Source organism: Ambystoma mexicanum, chromosome 5q, assembly GCF_040938575.1.
Source record: "Ambystoma mexicanum isolate Mex_15411 chromosome 5q, UKY_AmexF1_1, whole genome shotgun sequence".
NCBI lineage: Eukaryota > Metazoa > Chordata > Amphibia > Caudata > Ambystomatidae > Ambystoma > Ambystoma mexicanum.
In genome coordinates, this window is record NC_090933.1 from 1,293,407,532 (window position 1) to 1,293,434,698 (window position 27,167).

At 45.4% G+C, this 27,167-nt stretch overlaps 1 protein-coding gene across 2 annotated transcripts in view; it reads right to left on the reverse strand.

Annotated features, from left to right (window-relative positions):
* MROH1 (maestro heat like repeat family member 1) overlaps positions 1-27,167 on the reverse strand; it is a 2,813,132-nt gene that overhangs the window by 432,710 nt on the left and 2,353,255 nt on the right. For both annotated transcript variants that reach the window (XM_069621886.1, XM_069621885.1), the window contains one exon: positions 17,500-17,614. In XM_069621886.1, the coding sequence (XP_069477987.1) occupies positions 17,500-17,614 (115 nt within the window). The remainder of the gene's footprint in view (positions 1-17,499; positions 17,615-27,167) is intronic.

A 27,167-nucleotide genomic window follows, 5' to 3' on the forward strand; every position in this document is an offset into this window, starting at 1 on the left:
AAACATACATTTACAAATTAACCCAAGAACCTGTAGAAAAATACCACTTGCTAGACAAAGCACAAGTCGGCTTCAGACCCACAAGAGGAACAAAATCGGCACTACTATCCATATGGGACGACCAAAAAACAAATGCAGACTCCAACACAACCTCGGCTCGACCTCTCTGCAGCCTTCGACACACTAATCGAAAGATTGGAAGATATAGGTATAACGGACATGACACTACTCTGGATTGAATCATTCCTAGCAGACAGAACAGAAACGGTATGGATAAAACCCTTCAAATCTACTCAGCGAGTTAACAACTGGAGTACCACAAGGATCCTCACTATCACCACTATACTTCAACATCTACCAGAGTCCAGTAATAAGGGTCTTCAAAAAATACAACATTACATGCTAAAACTACGCAGACGACACTCAAATCATCTACAAAATCGTAGATACGCAAGCCTATAACTCAACCCTAGTTGAATGCCTAAAAGAAATCTGTGACTGGATGAACGCCAACAACTTGAAAATCAACCCAGGAAAGAAGGAAATCAAGATTATATCCAAAAACCAAGAGAACACAACCTACATTCCCTGGCCAACGTAAATGGGCACCGCGCCCACTCCTTCTAAGGTAGTAAAAAAATTGTGGGAGTCCTAATGTTCAACACCCTAACTTTAGAACTACAAGCAAACGCAATAATTAAGAAATGCTTCTTCCTCCTTCACACAACAAGAGGAATCCTACCTTTCCTCTCCACCCACAAAACACTGACAATCGTTGCCCTCATCATGTCAGAATCGACTACACAAACAGCCTCTATCTCGGGAGGCCAGAAAACCTCCTGTTAGGTAGAAACCTGTGCAGTTCCCCTAGGGACCACTGCAAAAGATTTAGGACTACAGGTGGTTGGCAGTAAACCCAATTGGTAGCAGTCTGTACCACCCAGATTTACCTGGTAGCTGTGGCTGAGCAGTCAGACTTCTCTCAAGATGAGTTAGGCAGTATATAGAGTATACACAATAGGTACAGAGATACAGTAGTACAAGCAAACACTGACCAGAGCTTTGGTGTAAAAGTATATAATGTTTTATTTAAAGACACACTAGTAAATTACACTAGCACCCAAGAGGTAAATAAATTCAACACACAGTCACTATTATATATATATATATATGCAACCCTAATTACTTATTAAACAAGTCTTAATGAGAAACACCACTTATTTTCAGACAGAGGTGAGCGCTTAACATAAGATGGCACTCTAATAAGTTATTAAAAAGGGAGGGGAAAAGGCAGGGTTATGCAAGCACACACATTTCAATACTTTTCAAAGAACCACAGTGAGGCAGGTTAGGCAAAGTCTACTGGAGAGCAAGGAAGTTCAAATGCCAGGCCCACTCTTAGAGAGAGCAAGCAAAATGTGTCCAGGATCACACAGTGGGGTTATGCCCAAAGAGTCTTTGTAGAAAGTTCACAAAAGATTGAGATCAAGTCAGAAAAAGTAAGTTAACAGGTCCCAGGCTAGCCCAGGTTAGAAAGTCGAGGATTTACTGTCACCCCGAACCATCAGTCGCAAGGGAAGCCAGGAGGGACACAGTACTGAAAGTGGGAAGAACGCTACAGCGGGGGCAGTTGTTCCTGGCAGCGGTTGCAGGTCGGTGTTTCGTCCAGAAGAAGAGGAGGTCTCGACGTGGAGGAAAGCCGAAGGTCGTTGCACTGTCAGGGAAGAAACTAGCCGCAGAGTTTCCCGGTTACAAGTTACCACCCTTTTCTTCGCGGTATTGGTAAACTGTGGTATTCCGGTTGCCGGGGTGCTTGGCACGGGCAAGGCGGCTACGAGATGGTCCAGAAAGGAGAAAAGACGGGCAAACTGGTTATCCCCACCAGTCAAAGGAAGAACACTCTCCGGGCCGGAGATCTCCTCTGTCGTCGGGAAAAGTGGTGAGACGGTTCAGCAGGGCTCCACCGGTGGTGTCGTCGTTGCAGGTCGGCTCGGCTTCTCCCTCCTCGGATTCTTTAGGTCCTGTGGTGACTTCTGAAGTTCCAGTCCCCAAAGCCCTGCTTTTATGCAGAAAACCCCCATTCATTCAGCCTAGCTGTCACTCAAACATGCTAAGTGGTGAGCCGGGCGGCTCACCACTTAGGCCAATCACACAAGAGTGCGACTTGAGTTGCTGAGGCAACTCAGTCCAGGGTGCTTAAACCCCCTCCCACACACCCTGTGGTACCCAGACAGAGTGGCACCACTTTTGGAGGCTTCTGTGGAGAAGCACGCCAAAAAGTGGAACAAAGGGCCCGACTTGGGTTGGAGTCACTGTCATGATGCCTACCTCCAAGGTGCCAGACAAGACCCAGCTACCCCAGAGGCAGACATGTCTTCAAGGGAAGTCACAACAGCCTCAAGTAGGGGCTCTTTGGACTCAGTGCTGGCGCCTTTGGCGCCAGGCTCATAAAAGGGGACTTTGTGTTAAAGGTGCTTAGTGTTAACTTACCTGATGCAGACCATGCTGCAACATCCAGGCCTTCTGAGGCCTGAATGGGACTACTTTATCTTTGGAACTACTTAACCACACGGGTGTGGTCAGGGGAGGAATACATACCTGAGAGGAAGGATACATACCTGGAACTACTTTGAAGGCTATTTAAGCCACGCCCAAGCAGCAACTCACGCTTCACGTTGTTCTGCATCTAGCAGCTGGACGCTCACCGTGTTTGCTCCTGCATTCTGTCTTCTGCCACTCCTGCCAGCATCCTGAGACACCTGCAAAGAGAGAAGAGAAGGGAAAAGGGTAAAGAAGAGTCCTTACCTGCTAAATCCGCATTCCGGAGACATCTCGCCGACGGTCCTGAAAAGGAAGACATCCATTTAAAAGCACATTGCATCGATCGCTGCAGCGCCACATCTCACTCACCTGTACAAGGTACCACCACGTTCTACGGCGACATCTGGACTCGCAGCCACATCACCGCGCCTAGGGAGAAAAAGACAAGAATAAAGGTGAGAGGGGAAAGAAAACAAGGAAACCTTAATTTCCATTACAAAACTTACCTGTTGGGTTATTCCAACTTCATTTCGGGTCGGTGCCGCATCCAGGCATTTCCGGACCCCGGCCCCTATGGGGAAAAAAAGACATCAGCGTTAGTGGGCGCATGAAAAGACATTACCCAAACGCCCATTAAAGACTTACCTGATTTCTTCTGGATTGAGCTTCGTTTCGGGTCGGTGCCGCATTCAGGCATTTCCGGACCCTGGCCCCTATGGGGACAAAAAGACATCAGCGTTAGTGAGCGCATTGATACAAGGACACAGAGAACTCTCATCAAGCTCACCAGAGTCTCATTCTTCGGTTCCACAACTCTTCTCGGAATAGTTTCCGCACCTGAAAAAGAGACAACGAACAATTATTATTGCGGAATCATACTCATTAACAGAATCCTTACGGTACTATACTGGGAAAACAAAACTTGAACCCTTTAAAATCAAAATCCCAGTGAAGTAACTGGATACAACGCGCCCCTGCATGAGAAGCAGGATGGAGAGCTCAACCTTTCAAACCCTAAGGTGAGACTTCACGTGGGGGTCGCAGGACGGTTTCGTAGAGGGGTGAGAAGGGAGCGGGAGGCTTATACTTTCTCTCGCAGATTGTTAATACTCCCTTTTCACATACAGAAAGATATTCCGGCGAGCCAGACAAGCCAGATTCAAAGGTCCGGTCCAGTCCATCTTCCGGGTCCTGCGCTTCACCATAGAAGAAGCAACAACACTCCAAACCAGACCTGCGCCTCCGTGGGAGTCAGGTGAGCGTAACAGTCACAGAAGCGAACACAAACGCCATTTTGGAACCAAGTTTCGGCAAAAAATACCAACCGGTGAATTTATATTAATTTAATAAACCGTCGGTATGTTCGAGGCTAAATTAAGAAGTGGTAGCCTCGAACAATGGGAAAATCCCATAGGAATATATTCACGGTCAAATATAAAAAGTAGTATCCACTGCCACCAGCCAAAACTCGGTCGGGGGGGACTGGACAGTGCCCCCTCGAACAACAGACCCCGGGGCAATCAAACTGCCCCGACCAGTACGTCCACAATATGATGGTTTGTACTAGTTCTGTTCACAATTTAAGACTAGTAAAGCCAATGGTGACTTTACATGCCCTGGGAGACAGTAGTCAGTCCCAGGGTATGGAGTCTATGTTGGGGGGTCGCTACAACACTCCTGGGTTACTGCATGGAGGGTGCTGTGTAACCCACATATCAAAAACACATGAAACCCTATGGGGTAAAGGACCCCATAGCCCATAGAACACATACAAAGTCAAAGGAACACCTCAAATCATGTCATGTCATGTCAAGTGGGAGGAAAAGAGTCGCACTCTTAGCAGGAGAAAAAAATAAACCCCAAAAAATCCAGCAAAGCTGCTGGGGGACTCACTAGGTTTGGCAAATTAGCTTTTACAGAGAATTCTCCATAACACCTCCTGAAAAAATTACAATGCATCCAAAATGCAGCAGCCAGACTCCTCCTCAAACTATCCAGAAGAGCCCACATCACTCCAGCACTAAAAATACTACATTGGCTCCCAATCAAACATTGTATCACGTTCAAAACAATGTGAATAACTCACAGGGCAATCAGCGGACAGGGAGCTGAATTCTTACAAAAGAAAATAATCTACAAGCCAACGAGACTCCTCAGATTAAGCAATGAAATTCGCCTTGAACCAAAACCATAAGCCAAGAAAAACTGGGGGGCTCCTCTTTCTCCCACCCAGTCGCAAAAATTTGGAACAAACTCCCGAAAGAAATAAGAAACACCAAAGACCACCTAAAATTTTGAAAACGTCTAAAAACCTGGCTCTTCAACACCTCGGAACCAAATTTAAACAACTAAAACAACCAAATAGGAAACACAAGGAACAGACAGAATATATGATGGCACAGACACCACCAAGGACCGACTAAGGGAAACTCCTACAAGAACAATAGACAACGCTAGGAGAAATAGAACACAAGTGACAAACCCTTGAGGACAGAAATTTAACATACATGCACAACCCCACTAAACAACCTTGCCTACTCAGAAAGGACGTAGGGCACGGCGTAGCTCGCAAATAAATCAATCCAAACCTAAGCTACAGCAAAGACACACTGGGATAAAAAGGCTAGCCGAATACAAAGACGGAAACATGAAAGTAGCTAACTTAGCATAATGACAAAGAAATGAGACAGCCTTATCACGCTGAAACTTATTCACCGAAAAGGAAACAACCTTCTCAAAATCACGATGGAGACGCAATGGGAATATGCATCTCTTCTTATGAGGATACTAACCAACCAAAAACTACTAATAACCTATCAACTCCTCACAAACCTCTCACACTCTTGACCAAACACCACCACACCTCTTAAAGCGCAGCAATCCGTACGCACTTCACCACATCGCGACAACAAACAGACCACACAGACCCACAAACAACAGCACACGACAGACTCAGAACCAAACAACACACCAATATGCTCGGCGAACAGTGTTAACCGAACTGTAGCAGCCAACAGTACTTCCCTTGTTCTTTTCCAAACTTTGTTCTACTAACACGCCTAACCCACCCCCCATTATTACAGAACTGCCAGAGTGCCAGGGGACCACTCCGGTGGTAATAGTGTGCGGTACAAATATCCTTTAACATTAACAAGGAGACTCATCGGCTGTTGTGGACCCCAATGTATCCCCCGGGCTCCAGAGTGGGCCTTTGGACCAAGTTTGGGAAAGGTTGAAAAAGGAAGAAGGATCTGAACTCACCGAGCTGACTTTCACACTGCCCCCAATAGCTGGCTTGTCTCCTCATCTTTAGGCCGGCCCTTGGCTCTGGTCCCCACAGCCGACTATTACTTCTTGCATGTTGGCTGGTCGCCCGAGTTCCTGAGCACTTGGCTCTCCAGCTCCTGCTGTGCACTTTCTTTTGTGTTAATGGTTCAAAACAGTTATTTGTTTCTCCCCCTTTGCAGGTTGCATCGTAGTTGCTCTGGCCACTTATTGGCCTGGCTTTTTGTGAGTTATGTTTGTTTGATGGGAGGGTTGCCTTAATTTCTGGTGGGAGGCAAGGGGGAGGAAGGGACTGAGAAGACAGGAGGGCAGAGCGGTGATGGCATATAAGGCACTTGATACCTGGGCAGCTATTGTAGCACATGGCTTGTTAACACAGCATTCTAATGTCACAGGCTAGCAGCCCCAACCCTCCACAGGACCCAAAACTCCATATGTTCACATCGAACATCCAGGGGCTGAATACACTGTTCAAGCAGAAAATTTGCCCTCACTAGATTCCAGGGTTTTTAACCGTCTGTGACCTTTTTTTTTATTTACAGAAAACACACCTCATGCAAGTTGACCAAAAAAAGACTCCAATATCCGTACTTCCCATTACAGTTTTTTGCAACTTGTGGGTCTAAGAACAGAGGTCTAGCCTTCTTATTTGCGAAATCGATCCCTTTCACAAATACAGGAATACTGCGTGATCTAAATGGCAGATACTTGGGGATCAGGGGACTGTATTCGGGCACACCTATACTATTCAACATCAATGTTCAGTAATTGATTTGTCTCATCCGCTCCCACGGCTTTCGGTGCTACGCGTATGCCGATGACACCCAGAATTTGGTCCGTTTAGATCTTGACCAGTCTGAGGTGTCCTCCCGGCTATGTGAGTGCCTCCTGGCCATGAGGGGCTGGATGAACAGCAATTGGCTGAAACTTAACAGGGACACGACTGAGATCCTGGTGGTGGGTTCTTCCCCTAACTCTGCTTCTTGGTCTTCCTCCTTTTGGCCCACAGCCTTTGGTGTCTTTCCTACCCCAGTGACGGTGGTTAAGAATTTGGGGGTTTACATCTCTGCTTCACTCTCTCTGTCTGCTCAGGTGAATGCTGTTTGCAAAACGGGGCACTTCTTACTACGTGTACTCTGTGGAGTACTACAGTACCTACCTAGCCATCTCCGTCCTCGGGTTGTGGCCTCTATTGTTACTAGTCAAATTGACTATTACAATACCTTGTTTCTGGCTCAGCCCCTTAGCCTAATTCATGGGCGACAACGCCTTAAGTATCTGGCAGCTAGGGTAGCCACTTCTACCCCTCATGGGTCACACATCAGTCCTGTGCTCCGTCCCCTTCAATGGCTACCAGTAGTAAAAAGGATCTGTATGTCTCTGTGTCTGGTGCACAAAGCATTCTACCAACAGTGCAAAATATCTTCAGAATTAGTTTCAGCTCTATGCGCCTGGTCGAGCCCTTTGTTCCGCAGCCACCAACTTAGTGGCTATTCCAAGATTTTGCTGCTTTAGAATTGGGGGTTGCGCCTTCGCAGTCTCTGCGGCTAAACTATGGAATAACCTTCTCAGTCTCTGCGGCTATGGAATAACCTATCAGTTGATCTTAGGCAGGTAGAGAACCACTTACATTTTCGCCATCTTTTAAAAACCCGACTTTTTTAGGTTCTTGCTAGCCTTCTGCTGATTGTGTCCTCTGCGCCATGATGCTCTTGGGTGACCATGTGCGATACAAATTCTGATAACATACCACCTTCACTTTTGTTTCGGCTTACGCTCTCAATGATCGCCAAGATAAGTTCTTCCACAACCAAAGAACTAGCTTGCTCTCCATCGATGAAGGATCTCTGATTATTGGGGGAGACCTTAATGTGACGCCTGATCCGAATGTAGCAAAACTCACCCGGCCGCGCAAGTCGACCACAGAATTCCTTGGCTCTAATGCAACTCTTGCACGAGCTCTGGCTTATATATATTTGACGTCTGTGCAATCCGACTCAGAGAGATTACATGCATTACTCACACGTTCACTTGGGATACTCGTGGATTGATGCGCTTTTGGTTTCCTCTTCGGTTGCACCCTTTATCCCAGGAAGTGAAATTCATGTTATCACTCTATCTGACCATGCCCCGGTCTTTCTCTGTCGCAGGTCTCTCCACTCCTATTCGCCCACCTTGGAAGTTTTACAACCCTGTGCTCAAAGATGAGATCGTCCGTCAGAAAATAAGAGAGTGCATTATTGCTTATTTTAATGAGAACCTTACTGGCAACGTTCCCCTTAGCATAGTTTGGGATGACATGAAATCAGTTGTCAGGTGAGTCTCTATAAGTCTCGGGGCATCTTATTGCAGGAACAGAGCCCTGATACAGAGCAATTTGGAGGATGAAGCGAGACTTAGGGAGAATGCGCACAAACTCTCAGGCTCCCTTAATTCACATAGACAACTGATGACTGCCAGGTCCAGGTCCAAACTCAATGCGCACTTCGCTGAACATACCTCCCGAGCTATAATTAAGACTAAACAATACTATTACACGAGGGGAAACAAGGCTAACAGAATTCTGGCTTGTAAGTTAGCCCAGCATAAATCTCGGAATAACATCCGGGCCCTGCTTGACGACACAAACACACTTCTCCTCACCAATGTCGACAAATTAGTTTGGGCCCACAAATACCAGGGATTGTCAGCCCATGCCAGCACTGTGGACATAGAGGTATTTAGAGACTACCTGGCCTCATTTGTCTTACTGGCGTTGCCTTTAGCCAATATTAATCGACTGGAACAACCAATAACACCTGAAGAAGTTAAAAACACCACTCCAGGCCCCGACATCAGAGTTCTATGAAACGTGCAGGACTTGCTCACTCGCCACCTTACCACATTGTACAACTCATTCCTAGAAACCGGTACTTCAACCCCCACAATGCTTGAGACTGCAACGATCCTGATCTTAAAGTTGCATAAATACACCACATCATTAGACTCCTACCGGCCAATCACACTCATGAACAATGATGGCAAAATATATTAGAAAAACTTATCTCCTCCCGGGTTATGACAGTCCTTTCAATTCTGATCCACCCGGGCAAAACTGGGTTCATTCAACAGCACTCTACCCACGACAATATCAGGAAAACTCTCAATCTCAAAGAAATAGTACACAAGCTGGAGCTGCCAGTTAGGCTATTAACTCTTGATGCGCACAAGGCTTTTGACAGGCTCGATTGGAGTTTCCTCACTGAGGTCCTTCAGCGCTCGGGTCAATGCCCTAAGCTCTGGCGGGCCATACTCGCCATTTACTTGGACCCGCCAACCTGTTTCTTGATCAATGGGAGGGCTTCCCCCTTAATTAAAATGTGTAGAGGTACAAGACAAGGCTGTTCCTTATCTCCCCTTCACTTTGTGCTTTCAATGGAGCCTCTGGCTATTCGTGTTCAATCTTGTGCTGCCATCCGAGGCATTCCGTTTCAACGACAGATGCAGACACTATCTCTCCACGCAGACAATGTCCTTCTCTCACTGACTGAGGTTGATGACCTGGTACAAGCCTTAATGCCTGAGCTTGAACGCTTTAGATTGGTGTCTGGATTTGCCATTAATTATTCCAAGTCAGTAGGCCTTGCTTTCAACTTGACTCCTGCAGCCTTGTCGAGGCTCAATGGCATTTCCTGAGTCCAATGGAAACAAGATCACATTGACTACCAAGGCGTCAGGATACCCAAGTCGTTGTACTCCGTTAATTATCCCTCGCTATTTGATCAGTTTATATCGGACCTCTAGCGCTGAAACACACAAACCATCTACTGCTTGGGACGCATGACTGCATCATGAACATTATTCCGAAACGCATCTATCACTTTACGGCCCTCACGACGGTGGTCCCCACACATAAAATACATGTGTTACAAAAGAAAAAACTAGAGTTTATTTGGCAGCATTGCAAACCATGAATTGCTAAGAGGTTCTTGCTCCGTAGGGAGATCTTGGGAGGTCTGGGAGTCCCGGATATCTACCGCTATTATCTAGCCTCGCAATTCTCACATATCTTTACCTGCAGCCAAGCTGGAGAGACCCCAATCTGAGTTCAAATGGAACAGGCATCCTCCCCGATCTCTCTGCAACACTCTCTTTTCGTTCGGCTCAACGGCAAACGCCTCGGCACCTCTTTCCTTTCCTTTCTGCAACTCTTCACACAACCTTGTGTTGGGAGCTAGCTACTAAAAGATGGGGCACCCCTGTGGGTCTTGGCCCGCTTTTACCTGTCCTTGGTAACTCAGATTTTGCCCCTGGTTTGTCCCAAGAACAATTTGCCGCATGGGTGGTCGGAGGCCCCTTAGAGCTCAGACATCTTTATAAGAACGGAACCCCCACTTACATATGAGGAATGCAAAAATAAGTTCAAGCTACAAGAAGGGGAGCAGTTCCGTTACCTGCAAATTTGCCATTGGATATCACAGCCTACAGTTACCTAATGCATTGGAGTTTACATTTCTGGCTGGCAAGACTAGGGGTAGGATTACTGGGCTCTATAACCTACTACATCGATTTGCCCCCCAAGATCAATTGCCATATATGCATGCATGGGAATGGAATCTGGGTTCTCCCATTGCTGAGGACTCATGGGGATGTATATGAGAACGCAAGCACAAGATCACGAGGTGTACCACAGAAAAAGAATGTCAATTCAAGTTACGCTATCGTTGATACTACCCCCCCCCCGGAGAGATTGCAATGCATTCATTCCTCATATTCAGAAAAAGGGACGTATTTCCACATGTGGTGGAGTTGCACTAAGGCACAGAGGTATTGGAAAGAGATCCTTTGCTCACATTAAGGAGATACTGCAAGTTGCCCTCCCCTTGGACCCCTTGCGGATTCTTCAAGGTGACACCAGAGATGGGCTATGTTCTCTATCGGGTCACACTGCTAAACCTCTCTCCTTTGTCCTCCTGGCGGCCAAGATCACCCTTACCCGCTATTGGAAGTCAGCTGAGGGGCCCATCCTAACCATGTGGCGGAGTAAACTTTGGGACACCCTGGCCTCAGAATAAAAAACGGCCCTGTCTGAAGATCGGTACACCTCTGTCCACCTGGCTCCCTTTCATCAACTATACACAAGACTCTTACTATGGAGTCTACAAGCCTAAACTATACAAATATCTGCTTTTGCTTGAACTGTTTGGGGGGATCGGGGGACCCGGTTTGAATTGAGGGAGTCCTGGGGGCAGTAACTCTGGGTTGCATGCTAACCATACCTGTGATGCCTGGCCTTCTATGTATGGGATTTTGCTTTGTATAGCTGTCTACGTGATATATGTTGAATCGTGGCGTTCTTCGGACATCTAAAATCTATAAAGATGTTTGAAAAAAAGAAACCTATGTAAACTCACCCCTACTGCTATGATGCCTTATTTTGCCTCTACCCTGGCTGACCTTGAGAATTATAATTCAGCCACCAAGTTCGCTGAGGCCTACCGAATTATGATGTCCAATGCCGTGAATAGCCTTGCCCCAGAGAAAGTTTCAAAAATCTTGTACTCGGCTGAAATCCAGAATTTGAAACTTAGAAAAAACAGCCCTACATCTTTGAAAAAAAGACCGAATCAGCCCAAGACAAAACCTGTTAAGGCACACAGAATAGCCATTTGCAAAGCCAAAAAAGCCTCATCCGATAAAAGAATTAAGGGGGCAGCGTCCAATGCTAAGAAACTATTTAAAATCGTTATAGAGTTAGAATATCCCCAACCAGCCATTTCCTCGGTCACCAAAGATACCAGATGGTGTACCTCTATTCAGAATGCCATGATGTGCAAAAGTGAAAAAATAAGGGTGATTTTGCATCCAATCTAAGTACACAGGATAGATCAAAATCCAATAGGAAGACAGACTCAAAATCCTATGACCCTAGTTTAAGTTTAAGGATACATCAGAAGCAGGAATTGTAGACATTATAATTATAAATGACATACTAGAAAGAATCAAACCTACACACTGCAGAGGAGACATTTGTCCAGCAGCTGTTGTCAGATTTCAATTTTTTTTTTTTTAAATGTTATACGGTTTGTTACAAACCTTTAAAATATCAGCTATATCTCCAAACATTTTTACATCTTTGTTATATCAAAATTCGTTTTTCAAAAAATCTTCAATCATGCAAACTGTAAAAAAGGAAAAATTCTTTTAAAAAAAGTGTACAAAAAAACATAAAATTAAGAAGTGACAAAGGCTGTGAGAAACCCAAGCAGTGGTCCAAGCCATACAAGTGGGAACTTTCATCATGATGCTGGTTGATTTGGTTCGCCGATGGGTACTTCAGCTAAGCGTTTTACCATGTCCTCGAGAAAAAAAGTTTAGAGCAATTGTTTCTGTCTGATTCATCAAATAGCACTTGCCACCAATCCTCAGCACTTAAGAATGTCTTTCCACAAATAGGCGGCCCATATGCTTAGTTCTTTCTGTGTTTAGGGTCGTGCAGAATAGTGTGAGATGCTTAAAAGTTTCATCTTCTTGATGACAAAACCGACCGATACTTTCTATATTGGCATAATTTACCCATAGCTTTAAGGTATCCTTCGTCTTAAACATGTTCAGGCGAAATTTCATGCACAATGATCGTCGGTACTGATCTGGGAACTTAACCAGGTATTTTTGCGTTACATTCAGTGCTTTAGCATCACACGGGGCAAGCTGCACGATCCTGTGTCTCAGCCTCTGTTCTCCTGTTGCAATCCAATCTTGCAGCAATAGTTTTTTTTGGCTAGGTTTGGATTGGTCTGCAACATATTTATGTCGATGTCAAGATTTTCCAAGATTTCTTTGCAGCGAGCTGTCCATGACGTCAATATGCTTTGTTTGGGACCACTGCCTGGATGTTGTAGAACTTCAAATTGCGGTAACACCTTCTCCATGGTTATCTTACGATAGAGTAAGCATATTCCAGCAAATTCTCGCATTAATGGATAGTAAACCTAATTTATGGCGAATGCATGCTGTCAGCGTGCCCTTAGGAAGCCATAGAACTTTGGACCAGAAGATGTTTGAGTGTGCACCATAGTTCAGATGAGCATCCAAGAGCGCACTCTGCTCCATGAACTACTGGAAATGCTTTTTGCTTGAAGTCGATCACTGGTTTCAGCGAGAACTTGCCGTATTTTTTGTTCAGCAGAGCTGCTTGAGTCGCTAATTGGCGACACTCAATTAAGACATTTTTAATCCAAGGTGCATCATTCAAGCTTGAGCGGATTGTCATGCCCAAGTATCTGATATGCAGGACCGTCTTCAGTGGTTCTTTTCCCAAGTACCATTAGAATTTTATGTTAGTTCTTGATCCTTTACTCCTTAGTTATGCAAAGTCAAGATTTCTGATTTGGCGATGTTAATGCACAAACCATTGGAGTTAACCTACGCTTCAAGGGCATGTAACTTTCTTTGAAGTCCTATGGGCGTCACATCAAGCAGGACTAGAACGTACACATATAGAATCCAGCTTATATGTGATCCATGAATTTTAGGCGGGAAAGATGGACAATCTTGTATGGCGTCACCAATGTCAGACAGAAATAGATTAAAGATAATCAAGGCCAATGGACACCCCTGCTTAACGCCACAGAATGATCTTATAGCAGTTTAAAAATGTCCTGATCGATCAAGCCTGACTGTGCACCTCGCAGCTCGTACCCCTTATCACAAAATGTTTGTGAATACCTATTTCCATAAGATCTTCGTTTCACCAGCTATCAAACAGGGCTGGATTTCCCCTCTAATTAAAAAGCCATTTTTGGATCCTAAGATTGAGGGCAATTATCGCCCCATCACTAATACACCTTTTTTTACTGAAGATCCTAGAGACGGCCGCTCATCTGTAGATGCAAGATTTTTTAAGCCTTAATGATACTAGGTCTGAAGTAGTCAGGCTTCAGACGTGCCCATAGCACTGAGTCCACATTATTGGACCTCAAAGCTAATATCTTTTAATACTGTGAAAAAGGGAAAACTGCAATTCTGGTGCTCCTGGACCCGACTGCGGCTTTTGATTTAGTGAACCATTCAATTCTTGTATCCAGACTGCAAGACTGTCCCTCCTTCTCTGCTGAGGTATCCAATTGGGTCAAATGTTTTTTTGGCTGACCACATAGCCAAAGTGTACCATGATGATGCCATGGCTGAGGTATGCCTGGTATCTTGTAAAGCGCCTCAGGGGTCCTGTGTGTCCCCCACCTTATTTAACATCTTTACTCTTCCCCTTTTTGAGATGCTGGACGCAGAAGGTGTAGTATACGCCAATTACACTGACGACACACAGAGCCTCATTCCACTCTCAGGCAACCACAGCATAGACACTAATATCATCAAATCTTTTTACAGCCTTATTTATATCTGTAAGATTGATAACAGGTTGGCATTAAACAATGCAAAAACTGAGATCATGATCATCGGTACGGCACCCCAGCTGTGTAAGCTTGATGCAGCCTACCAATCCTTGCAAATTGCAGAATGCACCCTGGCTACCCTGCCAAAGGTCAAGACCCTTGGATTCATCCTGGACCAAGAGCTCAGCATGAAGGCCCATGAAACTACTTACACAGCTTAGACCATTTCTTGACTCCACCAACTGTGCTACTCTAGCCCGTGCGATTATTGGAGCACGTCTTGACTATTGCTCCAGCCTTCTGCAGGGCATTTGTAGGGGTGAAATCAGCTGCCTATAGGTTGTTCAAAATAAGGAAGTTTGTGTGGTAATAGGTTTGCGTAGATCCAATCATGTTGCTGATGTCAGGCGATCCTTGCATTAGGCTGTCCATCGACAGACACATGACATTTCTGACACTGCATTCCACATAACTGTAATGCTTTTTATTAAAACATGGCACCTGTGTGCAGTGCATTTTGGGTGCTCACAGAGCCATAATGGACATTTGCTCCCGGCATCTGTGAAATCTGCACATTTTCTCCAGGCCTCAGTGAAAGCTGCACTTGATGTGAACTCTTCGCAGAGTATTCCACTGGTAAACATGTTTTCAGTGCTGTCTATTGCATATGTTATTTTACATTGCTCCAAGGACACGTTGGAGAGAAGATGCACGCATAGGCTGATGCCGATACGATGTTATGGAATTTGTTAAAGCCGAAGAGATGTTAAGTAGTTGTTTTTGTTTCTGCCTTGAGAAAGGGAAAGGTTTTGCCTCTTGTGGTTACCACGGGGCCCATGAGAACTGCCAACAGGTACATACTTGCAAAGCCAGAAAGTTCTAGAAAATGGCATCACGCATTTGCGAATGGCTCTAAAATGATGGCCACCCGAGCAGTCAGGCAGAAAGCTTCACTGGGGAATGGACGCATTGCTCCACACCTGTTGATGAAAAAGATTCTCTATGCCTGCCTGTTTGGGAGCTTTTCAGATGACTACTGGCGAGATGACGGTGTTCCTTAAAGCTGTGTCAACAGTGATGTATTTCATTTCGACTTCTTTTCATGTATCCATTTATAATTTTTTGTTGCATTTATTAATTTCTGTATGGGTTTTTTTTGCAAATAAAGGGGCCATATAAGAGCCATTTTATAATCTAGCTAAGTGTATATGTGTGAATATTTACCCTTCAGCGTCCAAAGCTCTTCATTCAGTATACTGGGGAGGACAATAGAAATCTATCTGTGCACTTTTATGGAAAGCAAAACAATAACTGTCTCTATGGGAAAAGCCCAAACTATAAGGTAGACTGTCATGGCTTCCTAAATGCAGAACGCTTAGGTCGAACAACTCCTGCCTTCTACAAACCCAAACTTTCCCTCGTTACTGAAGGATCTTTTCCCCTCGCGGCCCCAAGATATTGGAATGCCCTGCCGCCTGACCCAAGGGCTTGTTCCTCTCTGGCTGTATTCAGGCATGGTCTAAAAACACTTCTGTTTGGCTAGGCACCTCCACCACTGAGTTCTGACTGCCTTGTAGAATGCCACCTGTTTACTGTTTTGTCTGTCGCTAGACACAGTTTTAGCACTTTAGAAATAAAATAAATAAATCGAGTAAGGATGCTGCTATATGGTCGCAATCTGCCACTATTACCACATTGAATGGTGGGGCTATTTGTGAGTGTGGCCCTTTGCCCAAGATAGCCGTAAGGTTGTATTCCATCAGGGGCCTCAATGGAGCTCTGAGGGCAGTGACCACCTTTTTGACTTCCTAATAGTATTGGGCATTTGGCTGAGCATATCGTGTGGATCCATCACAAAGGCAATGAAGTCCCGTTTGTCATCAAAGTAGGACAGCATGGACTCACCCGAGTCCGTTCTGGGTTCAAGGAAAAAGCCCCGGACATGCGTCAGGGCTGGATGCACAGAAGCAATTTCCAGCCTTCGCGAATGGTGCCTCTAATATGGGTGGTGCCGAAGTCGGTGCATTCTTTGGTTTTGTAAGTGGTTGAGTTTGAGGGCATTTGACCCTTGTTCAAGGACTTTGTGCCAGTAACTCTGGGTGCGGTAGTCAATGGCTCCACCATCAGTGTCAAGGGCGTACACACTCAGGCGTTCTAGAATGACTGCATTACTGTTTTTAAATTCCTCATACTCCTCTCTCGGCACCGTGTTGGGAGCCCATTGCTGCTCTGAAGTTTCTGAATCGCACCTTATTGTAGGAGGATAGGAGTTAGACCTCTTCTTTGACCTTTAATGTCGCCTGCCTTCCCAGTCATCTATTTGTCTCAGGGGTGGGCTCCTCGGTATCAACTCTAAAGAATTTAGTGGCTGACCGGGCCAGCGACTAAGAAGAGGGCCTACCCAACATCAGTGTGGCCAAGTGCTCCCTCAAGGCCTTCGGGTCCATAGACCAACAGGAGTTGCACTTCTCTGCGTCATATTCCACCCCTAGCCACCACACAGAAATGTTGTGCAGGTTAGTGATGGACATGTTAGAGATGCAGTCTTGGCAGCACTTAAATCCTGAGAACTTTGGCCCTGACATACTGACCGTGAAAAATTGTTCAGCAAGCCACATTTCAACTAGCGTGCGGAAAAAAGGAACAAAGGTATGGGGATACAGTGCATGAGATGTACAATCGCCGACGTTGCGTCCGGAGTCTAGGCGTGATAAGGTTGAAACATGAGGGAGTCAAGGAGACGACATCGAGCCGCACAAAGCACCATGCCAGGATTTTCCAAGCAGCTAGCGCTGAGGTAATAATCTGTAAAAATGAGGAATCTGTGTGGGAGAATGCAATCTACTGAAATGCATTTTTGAGACTATCCCCCTCTCATACATTCGCAACCTGAGCCCACGACTTGGTTTATAATTGGACAGTCAGAACTTTACTCGGAGTAGTAGACACCGAAAACCTGATGATGGGAAAACAAAAGACTAGGATTCGAAAACTTAACAGTTGCCCTAAAGAATGTGGCATGTTGAAGGCTTCCCAACCCCTTTAGGCATCCTTGCCCAATATGAATGCAATCAGGTTTTTCTTGCTGTACTTTGAGTAATATACCCTGCAAGTGATCTAGTTTCAGTCTTCCTCTTTTGATTTTTATTTTGTGGCCACGTTCAGTATAGGTTTAGACTTGCCATCTGTCATTTTAGTGATAAGGATTTAAGGAAAAGTAATAGAATTGAAAAAGATATGATTAGCAGGTACAATTGTTAGTATCTTAATTATAAATATACAATATAAAAAGAAATCTCACCTCAGCAAAAAATGCGGTAGTCGTGATTCTCTGACATTCATTGAGACTACTAATTGCAGGGACAAGATTCTTCACTATTACAGGCAGTTTAGGTCCCGCCTGATTGGCCATGGCACTAAACCCAAAAAAAGAAATAAAAGAAAACAAACAAGATTATAAATTTGTCTGAGAAAGTAGAATGGATATCCTTTTCAAATCTTTTTAAACTTACAAAGAGACCTAAATATACTTGTTTTGTTAAACTTATGACCTCAGTGTCCTTAAAGTGCTTTACACTGGTGTAAGAAATTAAAAAGTACTTGCATATTTGGTTTGCATGCGATTGTTTTTGCAGCAGTAGATACAGTACGAGTTGCTATTTTCACTGACAATCATAACTTTAGAGCATATTAGGACAAAGGAAGAATGGGCAAATGCTGTAATTCTCTGGATTTGTTTGGCAGCCTCAATTGTTTTCTGGGTTTAAGGTGAATAAATGCAGTGTGGATTTGAGTTAAAGTAGCTCTATGAAGTTGTGATTGAGGGTTGAGGTTGGTAAAATGATTACAGGAGATAAGGGAATAACGCAAACATAATAAGTATTACTCTATAAAATAGTTTCAAGAATGAGGCAAAACAAAGGGGCTTCGAAAGGGGCTCCCTGCAATCGTTGGGTGTTGCTTCTAATAAAATAAAGGTCTTACCACATTTTGATAAATCCTTGTCCCTCCAAGTATCTCCCGTTTTTATAAACAAAGTCAATGGGCAGTGGCCAACATAAAAGGTCAAGCCTGCTGTTAAAAAGCACTTTCACCCCATACCTAACCCTATGCTCTAACAAAGAAACGTTTCCAGTTTGTGGCCAATTGATATTTTCAGCTGTGAAAAAACCCCACCACAATGCCCACTCTCGTGGACAGGTTAAGCATGAATGTTCCCTGAGTGAGAATAATGGCAAGGTACACCAATGACTATCTACCCTGGGAACAGGGTGGTTTTTAATATTTAAACCATTAAATAACTACCTGTAGTGGTAGCGTGATTACTAACCATTGGAACAATAGTTCAAAAATATCGTACAGACAATGTGTAGGCACTGCACAGTTCTTAGAACACAACTCCCAGATTTGGGGGGGAACTTTATATAAGTATATCATTTAAGTGTGACTTAGGTTAGCAATAAATATTAAAACACATAAATAACATAAATAAAGCCTTTTAGGTACTTAACATGCACCACTATGCTGAGTTGTGGTACCTGATTATGACCATCACTCCCTCCATGTTCGCATAATAACGTGCAGCCATACATTACTTCAGAAATAACTAACACTTGCTGCCCTTTTTAATGGAATCAAGCAAAAAAAAAAAAATTGGTTTGAACAGGTGTAAACCCTGTATTTTTCCCCTCAAGTTACATGTCAGTTTCACACTACTGCCACAGTAATTGGCTCTCTTATAGGTTTCCTCAGCTAGTCATGGTGCTGTAATAGAAACATAAAATGCATTTGAAGAAATAACATATTTTAGCTATCTATTTCCAGCTGGCTAGGCTTCAGAAAAATAAGTCAAACATATAGCTTTTTCCCTCTGGGCCTACAAGGATACCACACTTGGGACAAGTAATAAAGAGGTTTGCTCGTTGTCATACCTATGAATACACAATAACATATAACACCTATTTTTGTAGATAGGAAATAGATTAATACTTTTGACCCCAGAATTAGTCCCCAAGGTATAGGTAGGGTCTGCAGAAAACCCAACTCTTCGCCTCAGGGTATAGGTTATACAAGTTAATAGAACGACAGCTCCAGGATACCTTTCTTTCACTATGGGTTGCTGATAATAGAGCCTGTGATTAGTTTCTACTTTTACTCAGAGCCCCAATGTTGAACCCAGAGAACATCTCCCCTACTGGCATAACTCTCGAAACAGAATTTCCCAGGTGGCTGCAGTGTACCAAATTACAACGGCTGATGTAACACACAGACATAAGAAGTGGGGAGAATCAAAGGAACCCCAACATAGACCACTGAACCAGCCTCTGCTCAGTACCGGGCACTGGGGCGAAACTTCCCAGCCAACAACAAATGGCCCTCTGCTGATTACCAAGCCGGGGGAGAGACGCTTTTGTCTGTGGTACCAACCTTGACTCTGAAGAGAAAGTAAGCCAAGCGGTTTGTCACAGCCGGTGAGTCGAGGGGAGTGTTGATAAGAAACCGAACTGTGTTGAATGAAAAGTAACTAACAGCTAAATGGAACTGTGAAAGGCTTAAAGAAACTATTCATGAACAAGGGGGAAAACCAGCAACAGAGGAGTCTGGCACCACATGGGTGCTCACACAGGAAACTCTGGGTGATTACGCAATGGTAGAGACTACCGTAACCAGGCGGCCTTGGAAAAAGGCGAGAAGAGGTCAAAGTGGTCATACAGGGGTCTTGTAAAATCCTCTGTACCGTCGAAAGTCTGTGACAGGCAGATGATTGTGAAACAAATGGAAATTAATCCCGCTTTGTGAAACTAGCGCATGATCAGTTTGTTGCAAAGGTTAGCAAGAGTGAACCCGGCAGATCAATGCCAACGAGAAGGGGCGAAGTCTAAAGTCCTGCGAACAGTGTGTTGACAGGAGTGAACCCGACCGAGGGACGTCCACAGTAAAATTGTTTGAAAAGACATTAAGATTCGTGAGTGCAAGAAATATTCGAAGACATGGGGAAGTGAATTGTCCCTCTTGTCAGTTGGATCCGACCAAGGCCGATGGAGATCCAGGGGTAAAAAGTAATCACCCAAAGTCCATTTGGAAAGGAATTCTTTGTCGTTGAATACATCAGGCCTTTGAAAGCAAGGGATTTTTTTTATTGAAAAGAGACAACCATCAACGAACCCAATAGCTGGAACAGAACTGTCGGCTCGTGTAGGAAAGCTCGAGCATGTGATGTGCTCAGGAGATCCACTTGTCCCGTGCTCAAAACGTGGGGAAGGGAGACCCCTGGCCATCACATCCTGACTTACTATTTGTGAACACTTCCTTTTTTTTATTGAAAACCCTATCCCACACTCTTTCTGTAATTAGCTCTTTTGGCAAATCTTTTCTTTTTTTGGACTATAGGCCTTTTACTTTGACAAGACGCCACAAGGACTGCCTTATTTTTCATTTGATGGTCGACGCTTGCTCCCATCTTAGATTTAGGTTAGGCATTTTTCCACCCTGCATTTACAGTTTAATAAACACCCTTGAACTGTGATCACTTGTGTCTGTCTTTACTGTTGCCACCATGAGTTCCTTAGGGCATATAGGGGGTAAAAACGAATTAAAAAAATCCAACTTCTCCTCAGGTACTCGTATATACCACCTGCTATCGGAAGGTCTCCCTGTCCTTTATTTGGCGCTCCAGGCCCCCTGCCAAACATGACACAAGAGGAAAAATTGACAAAATACATTTTATTACCAGACAAACACAGATAAGGGGAATAATTACCACATATCCCAGAAATACACAACTGTAAATAAATACTATTTGCTTATAGCCATAGATGCCCTTATACTCAACCGTACAAAGGGAGTATGGGAGCCCTAACTAAATCCATACGTCGGTATATATATCTATATAAAATATGGGTACTTCCCCAATGTTAGGGAATAAGATACACAATGTATAAAGTGGAACTTGGTTATCCCTCCCTTACACTTTCACTCACATCTTTGGGTATGTTTTTTGCATATATAAGCAAGACAACCATATTCATACTAACAGTCTCTCAACTACTAACAAACACTCTAAAAAATATATTTGTATAGGGGTTAGTAGACAGTGGGCCTCAATACAAGTTAGCCGGTCCGGTAGTGCGTGTGCCTTTCCGCCAGCCAGGTCTGACCTGGCGGGCGTTCCGACACCCGCAAGCAGAGCATGGCGGATGTACCGCCACCATTCATGAATGGTGCCGGTGCATCCAACCTCGCCATTAAGCTCTATGGGGCTCAAATGCAAATGTGGAGTAATTATTACCAGCACCCGGCAATGGGGATGTACCGGGTCTGCCGGGGATGGAATGCTCCGGTACATCCCCATGGCTGGGTGCCAGTAGAAAAACGACTCCGGCATGGCTACCGCCAACATCGTAATGAGGCCCAGTGACCTTTTCATATACAGTACACCCTTTTCTACATAAAGACCAAGACAATCGATTTTGTCAGTTAAAAGAACAGACAACAAATACCACATTTAGTCTCTTCCTGCATCCAAGGAGAACAGATGGCAAGATTTTAACCTATTCAGATTTTTTCTTTTACAGTCTTTAACAGGTATAAGCTCTACTAACCGTAGTCTTAGTGCAGGATGTGCAGGGAATTTTTATCTAAATCTTCTATCTTTAGTACAGGAGATTGAAACCTGTTTAATGATATTAAAATATAGAACACACTTATTACATTGTCCATTCAATTGGCTTAATTTGTTGTTCCTTAGGATGTCATATGGCTAACCTACCCCAGAAGGCTTGCTCATAAAATATTCTTTGATGCTTCTGCTCACTTCGCCTCATTTTCTTTGGTGGTGCAGTATTTCTCTGTCTATGTTGCACTGACCTGTTTGAAACCGCTAACTCAGCCTGGTTGCCACTCTTGCGATACTCTCCTATTCTTTAATCCATCTACTGCTTTTTTACGAGTTATTTAGCGCTGGGAACAGAAGAAATTAAGGTGTATTTACTCTCCATTGCATTCGAAATCTCCGGCCCAAGAAATCTCTGAGGCTGAGACGGAGGGGCCCACCCGCGAGAAAGAGAAGGAAAAAAGAAAATCGGCTAAAAGCCAAAAAGAGGTCTCATTTGAGGAGCCACTCTTCCTCGTCTTCGTTGAGTAAGAAGAAACAACAGCACCGACACAAGTCCAGCTAGTCAGAGAAAGGTAAGCCGAACCTTGCTGCCTGCACAAGACTCGCTGAGTCTAACCTTGCCACTGACTGCCTGAAACTCTGCCTCCAGCCTATGCTCACTCTAAACCATTAGGAGCGTGGCTGAGTGTTGCAGTGTGTCTGGTGGCCCAGGTGGGCATAGGGCCCCATGGAAGAGGGAAGATCACAGAAAAGAGGGGGTTTCTGCAGCGCCTTTCACACCTGATGCCGGATTGGTTGCGTCACTACCGTGTGTGGAATCGGTTAAACCGGTGCACGACCAAGCCGTTACGGGTAAACCCAAAATTAGGTCAGCAACTCTAAACATTGAACTTTTGTCTTCACCCATGTCGCAGCAACCCTTGTTGCCTGTTACGATTGGTGGGGCCAAGACCTCGAAGGAGTGGGATCCTGTTGATGCGGAAATTCCTACCCTGACAATAAAAACATTAACCCTTGAGGAAGGGAGAGGGGAGGGGAGGCAGCTCTTCCTGCGGATTCACAAATGTGTGTGTTCACAGACGCAACAAACTGTTTAACTTACCGCATCTTAGGACTTGCCGAGGCGGTTGCGGGCGCGGCGTGTGCAGGCGGGTACCAAAACTACTTTAGCAAGTAGTCAGAACACACAGACATTCTTAAAGAGACCGGGCCATGGTGAGGAGGCTCCTGATCCACATGGCCGCCTGGATTCCATGTTGAGTGACGGAGGGGAGGGGATGGGGTGATGGGTGATATCTCTTCGACTCCCGACGTTCTATTCATCGCCCTTCCCCAGGCAGACTTAAACTGGCCCACGGGCAGTGGGGTCCAGGTGGTGAAGGCCATGTTACTCAGATAGCCGTCTACGTGTAGCTTCGGACCCTCAGTGCAGATACCACTGAGAAAGCGCTTGGAGCAGGAAGTTGCCCAAGTTCAGAGGGAAAAGAACAACAAGTTGCCCACTAAGACACTGCAGACGGATAAAGACCTAGGTATGACAGGCGGGAGCGGAACCTCCATGAACTCAGTTTCACCTAAACAGCTGGATACTCCCCCCCCACCCCGTAACACATTTTTCATGCTTTACTGCGAACAGAAGTGCAAAAGAAACTAGCATGGGGTTCACACCCCAAGACCTCCAAGAAAGCTTTTCGCAGTGTGTCTGGGGAGTGTTCCAGTGTCTGCCGACCTATCCGACGCACATTTGTTAGAGGGCACTGAAAATTGTGGCCCCTTTTTACAGGAATCTAACACCAACCAAGAAGTAAGGCCGGCACCGCGGTGTGCCCCTACCCACTTCATTTTTTCATCATCTATTTCGCCGGATAATAACAGGGGCCCTTTCCCACCGTCAACATGCCGGACAATCCAAAAGGTTAGTGCCGCCACTGGAGAAGCTTTGCTGGCGGACACCAGGGAGCATCTCCTAAGCAACAGGGAGATGCCGATCATAGAGGCACCTTAGCCCGCAGATAAGACCTGGAAGCCGGATTCTCCTACTGCAACTGTGGCGTCTGATCTCGGTCTACCCTACGATTCGGTGCCCTAGGACCTCTTGGCCGAACGTTAGGTACCTGCGCATAGACATGTGCCGATATGCAACCACCTGAGGCAGTGACGCCAGAAAAGATTGCTACTAACATCAGCGAGGCACTGCCTCTATTGGGAGTAAGCAGCTGATAACAGAACAGGAGTTTCGGGCACCTGCCCTGAGTAATGTAGAAAATGCACACGCACCGGGCCCAAACACTACACGAAGGAGCTCAGGTAGCTTCTTGACAAATGAACTCTCCTTCGAACATAATTCAAGCCAAACCCAGAAGAACGAGGCAACTAAGAAAAACAAGCGGACCGCCTCTCCATGATGTCGACCATCATCATAGCTTTAGCTCCTTTCATGAAGCTCTACGAGCAATTGAACGACACATTAAAGGATCACACAACTCTGTTGGTGATGACTCACTCCAAGCTTATTTCTTTGGAGGGGTTTGTCACGGCCAACAATCACTGCTCCCAAGTAGAACATTTGCAACTAGATTTAATGAGGGAGACACTCCAGCATACTCCAACTCCTCAGACAAGTTGTTCTCGGGGGACTGCGGCAAGTTTGGCTGTGCAGAAGGTTGATTTAACCATTGAGTCTGAGGAATAAACAATCTCTTTTTCGGACCCTGCGGCCAAGGCTTCACACTCTAAGGCCCAAATGAAGAGTCAGGAGCCATGTGTCTCTTTAGATCACGCCAATAACGAAATCCAGTCGGATAACGCGCAGACAGGTGAATCGGGGAATCCCTAATTTTCCATTTTTAGTGTGCAAAGACAAGATTTGATCAACAAGGTAGCCCAGGCAAAGCCGAGGCTTTTGGCCCCTCATTTATTGGGATCTGTGGCTGCTCCTTCTGTACAGTTGGAGGTCAAGAAGGAAATCCCAAAACCGGCTCCTAGGAAGACTATGCCAAAAGGGTAAAAAGAAAATAAGACAACTGGTTTGTCCCGCAAAGCACACCTCTTGAAGACTAGGTCCGTCCAGACGATTCTACCATAAATGATGTGAATGCGAAGGCACAGACCCTGTTGGACCTTTCAACATATTCTGTAGATTCTTCTCCAACCATTCCACATGAAGGGTCTGGTCTTACTTAGCATTCTATCATCCAAGAAGATGATGTATTCTCATGTGGGCCGCCCTCAGCAGGCACTCCTTGCTTCACCTTTTCTCACTATGTCAGAAAAAAGAAAGATCTGCCTCAGTCAACCTCACACGAGACAACACGAGCTGTGTGTTCCAAGGGGCCTAAACTCAACCATAGCCATACAATCTGGAAAACAAAACAACTCCGTAGTGGAAGAAAGGACTATACCCGAATCTCGACCAAAATCAATACTTTCCGGGGCAGCTACATTTTGTGGTCCCTTACTCCGTGGAGTATCCCTAACCCAACAAGATCAACAAGCTAACTGAGCCAAGAGGTCTCCGAAAGACAGAGTCTCGTTCCAGGTCTTCGACGGGTTACACCAGAAAGGACCGACCACCACTGATCCAAAACCCAAAGTATCGAACTGTCAAACTAGAGAGGATTTTGGACCCTGAGGAAACCTTAATCTTGAAGAGGAGGGCAGTGTTTTTTTTTTTTTAAAACACCTTTTTTTATATTTAGCCAAACAACACTCCAAACATTACAACCATTTAGGGCATTTCACAATCATTATTGAAGATTAAATACACTTTACTGTCCCCCCCTCCTGACCCTCATTAACGTGAGCCATACCACCTGTGTCACCCTCCTGGGCTTCCTCATGCATCTCTGACATCATCTCATCCATGTCCTCCGCTTCGCCCTCGTCTCTGATGGGAGTATACCATTGAAGCCACCAGTTGTCTCCAAGCCATCAGGGGACCTACTTCCTCCTCCCCTCCCATAGTGGCTGCTTCATACCAGGCCACTGATCCTGCCTCCGCCCACTTCAGGAGGTCCGCCCACCACATTTCTACTCTGGGCTGCCTACCAGCCCATTGCAATTCTGCGCTTGACCAAAATATAAGCCAGATCCATCATTTTGCTAATATGCTTTAAGTTCCGGGCCTGGAAAACTCCCAATCATGCATGCCCAAGCAGATCCAACATCGAGCACCACCCCACTGCTGGCCAGTCTTGTTTTCAATTCTATCCAGAATCTGCTCACTTCCGGGCAGGCTCAGAACATATGCAGCAGCCCAGCCTCCTCCTCCCCACACCTGGAACATTTCTGTGTAGCCGAGCCCCCAAAACTAACTATACTGCCGGGGGTCAAATATGCCCTATGGGTGACGTATAACTGGATCTGCTGAAGTCTCGCATTTCGGGACACCTTCTGTGGTATCTCTTGGCTCTATCCCATTAGCCGTCTGTAATAGGTTCCCCCACCTCCTCCTCCCAGTCGTGTCTCAGCTGGAGCAGCTCCCTTCCCACCTTCATGCCCAGTAATTCATATATCCGGGATATTTCGTGCCCACCCTCCGAGACATCGTACATCATTTCTATGGTGGCATCAGGTTGTTCTGCAAGTACTGTTTCGGGCCACCTGTCCTTCACTCGTTTCATGATTCTAGTGTACGTTATATGTTGGCCTTTATGCTCCCCGGTCTCCTTCATCAAGCTCTGGAATCCTACTGCCTCCCCCTACTGCCATATATCACCCAGGGTGGCCAGGCCCACCGGTTCCCAGTATCTGCGGACCCCTTTTATCAACTGAGAGTCTCCCCCACATAGCACCACCAACGGGACCTGTTGAGAGAGCGGGTCCAGGTCCCCCACAGTTCGCCACGCTCTGCGCCAGACCTTCCAACCTAGCACCAACAACCTTCCCCTCCCCACCACCTTTGCCCTAGGCAACCACACTGTCTCTCTAAGGAAATACGGGGGCGGGTCTCCTCGCAAAAGCCTGGCTTCTGACGACTCATTTTCCAACAACCACCTAGCCACAAATAATAGCTGTCCCGCCAGGTAATACAGTTCAAAGTTTGGCAGGTTGATGCCCCCCTTTTCACATGAGATCTGTAATTTCCAGAGGGCCACCCTGTTCCTGCAGTTGTGCCATATGAAGCCCCTGCACATGCTATGGAGTTTAACAAAAAAGCGTTTGGGGATCAGATATGGGACATTCACGAAAAAGTATAGCAGTCTGGGCAACACAACCATCTTAAGCAAAGCTGCTCTACCCATCATAGCTAGGGGCAATCTAGACCAGAACACCATACTGTTTCTGATGCCTTCAATCGCTTTCTCCGTGTTGTGTTTGTCCTCTGCCTCTACACTGTGGTATACATTTATGCC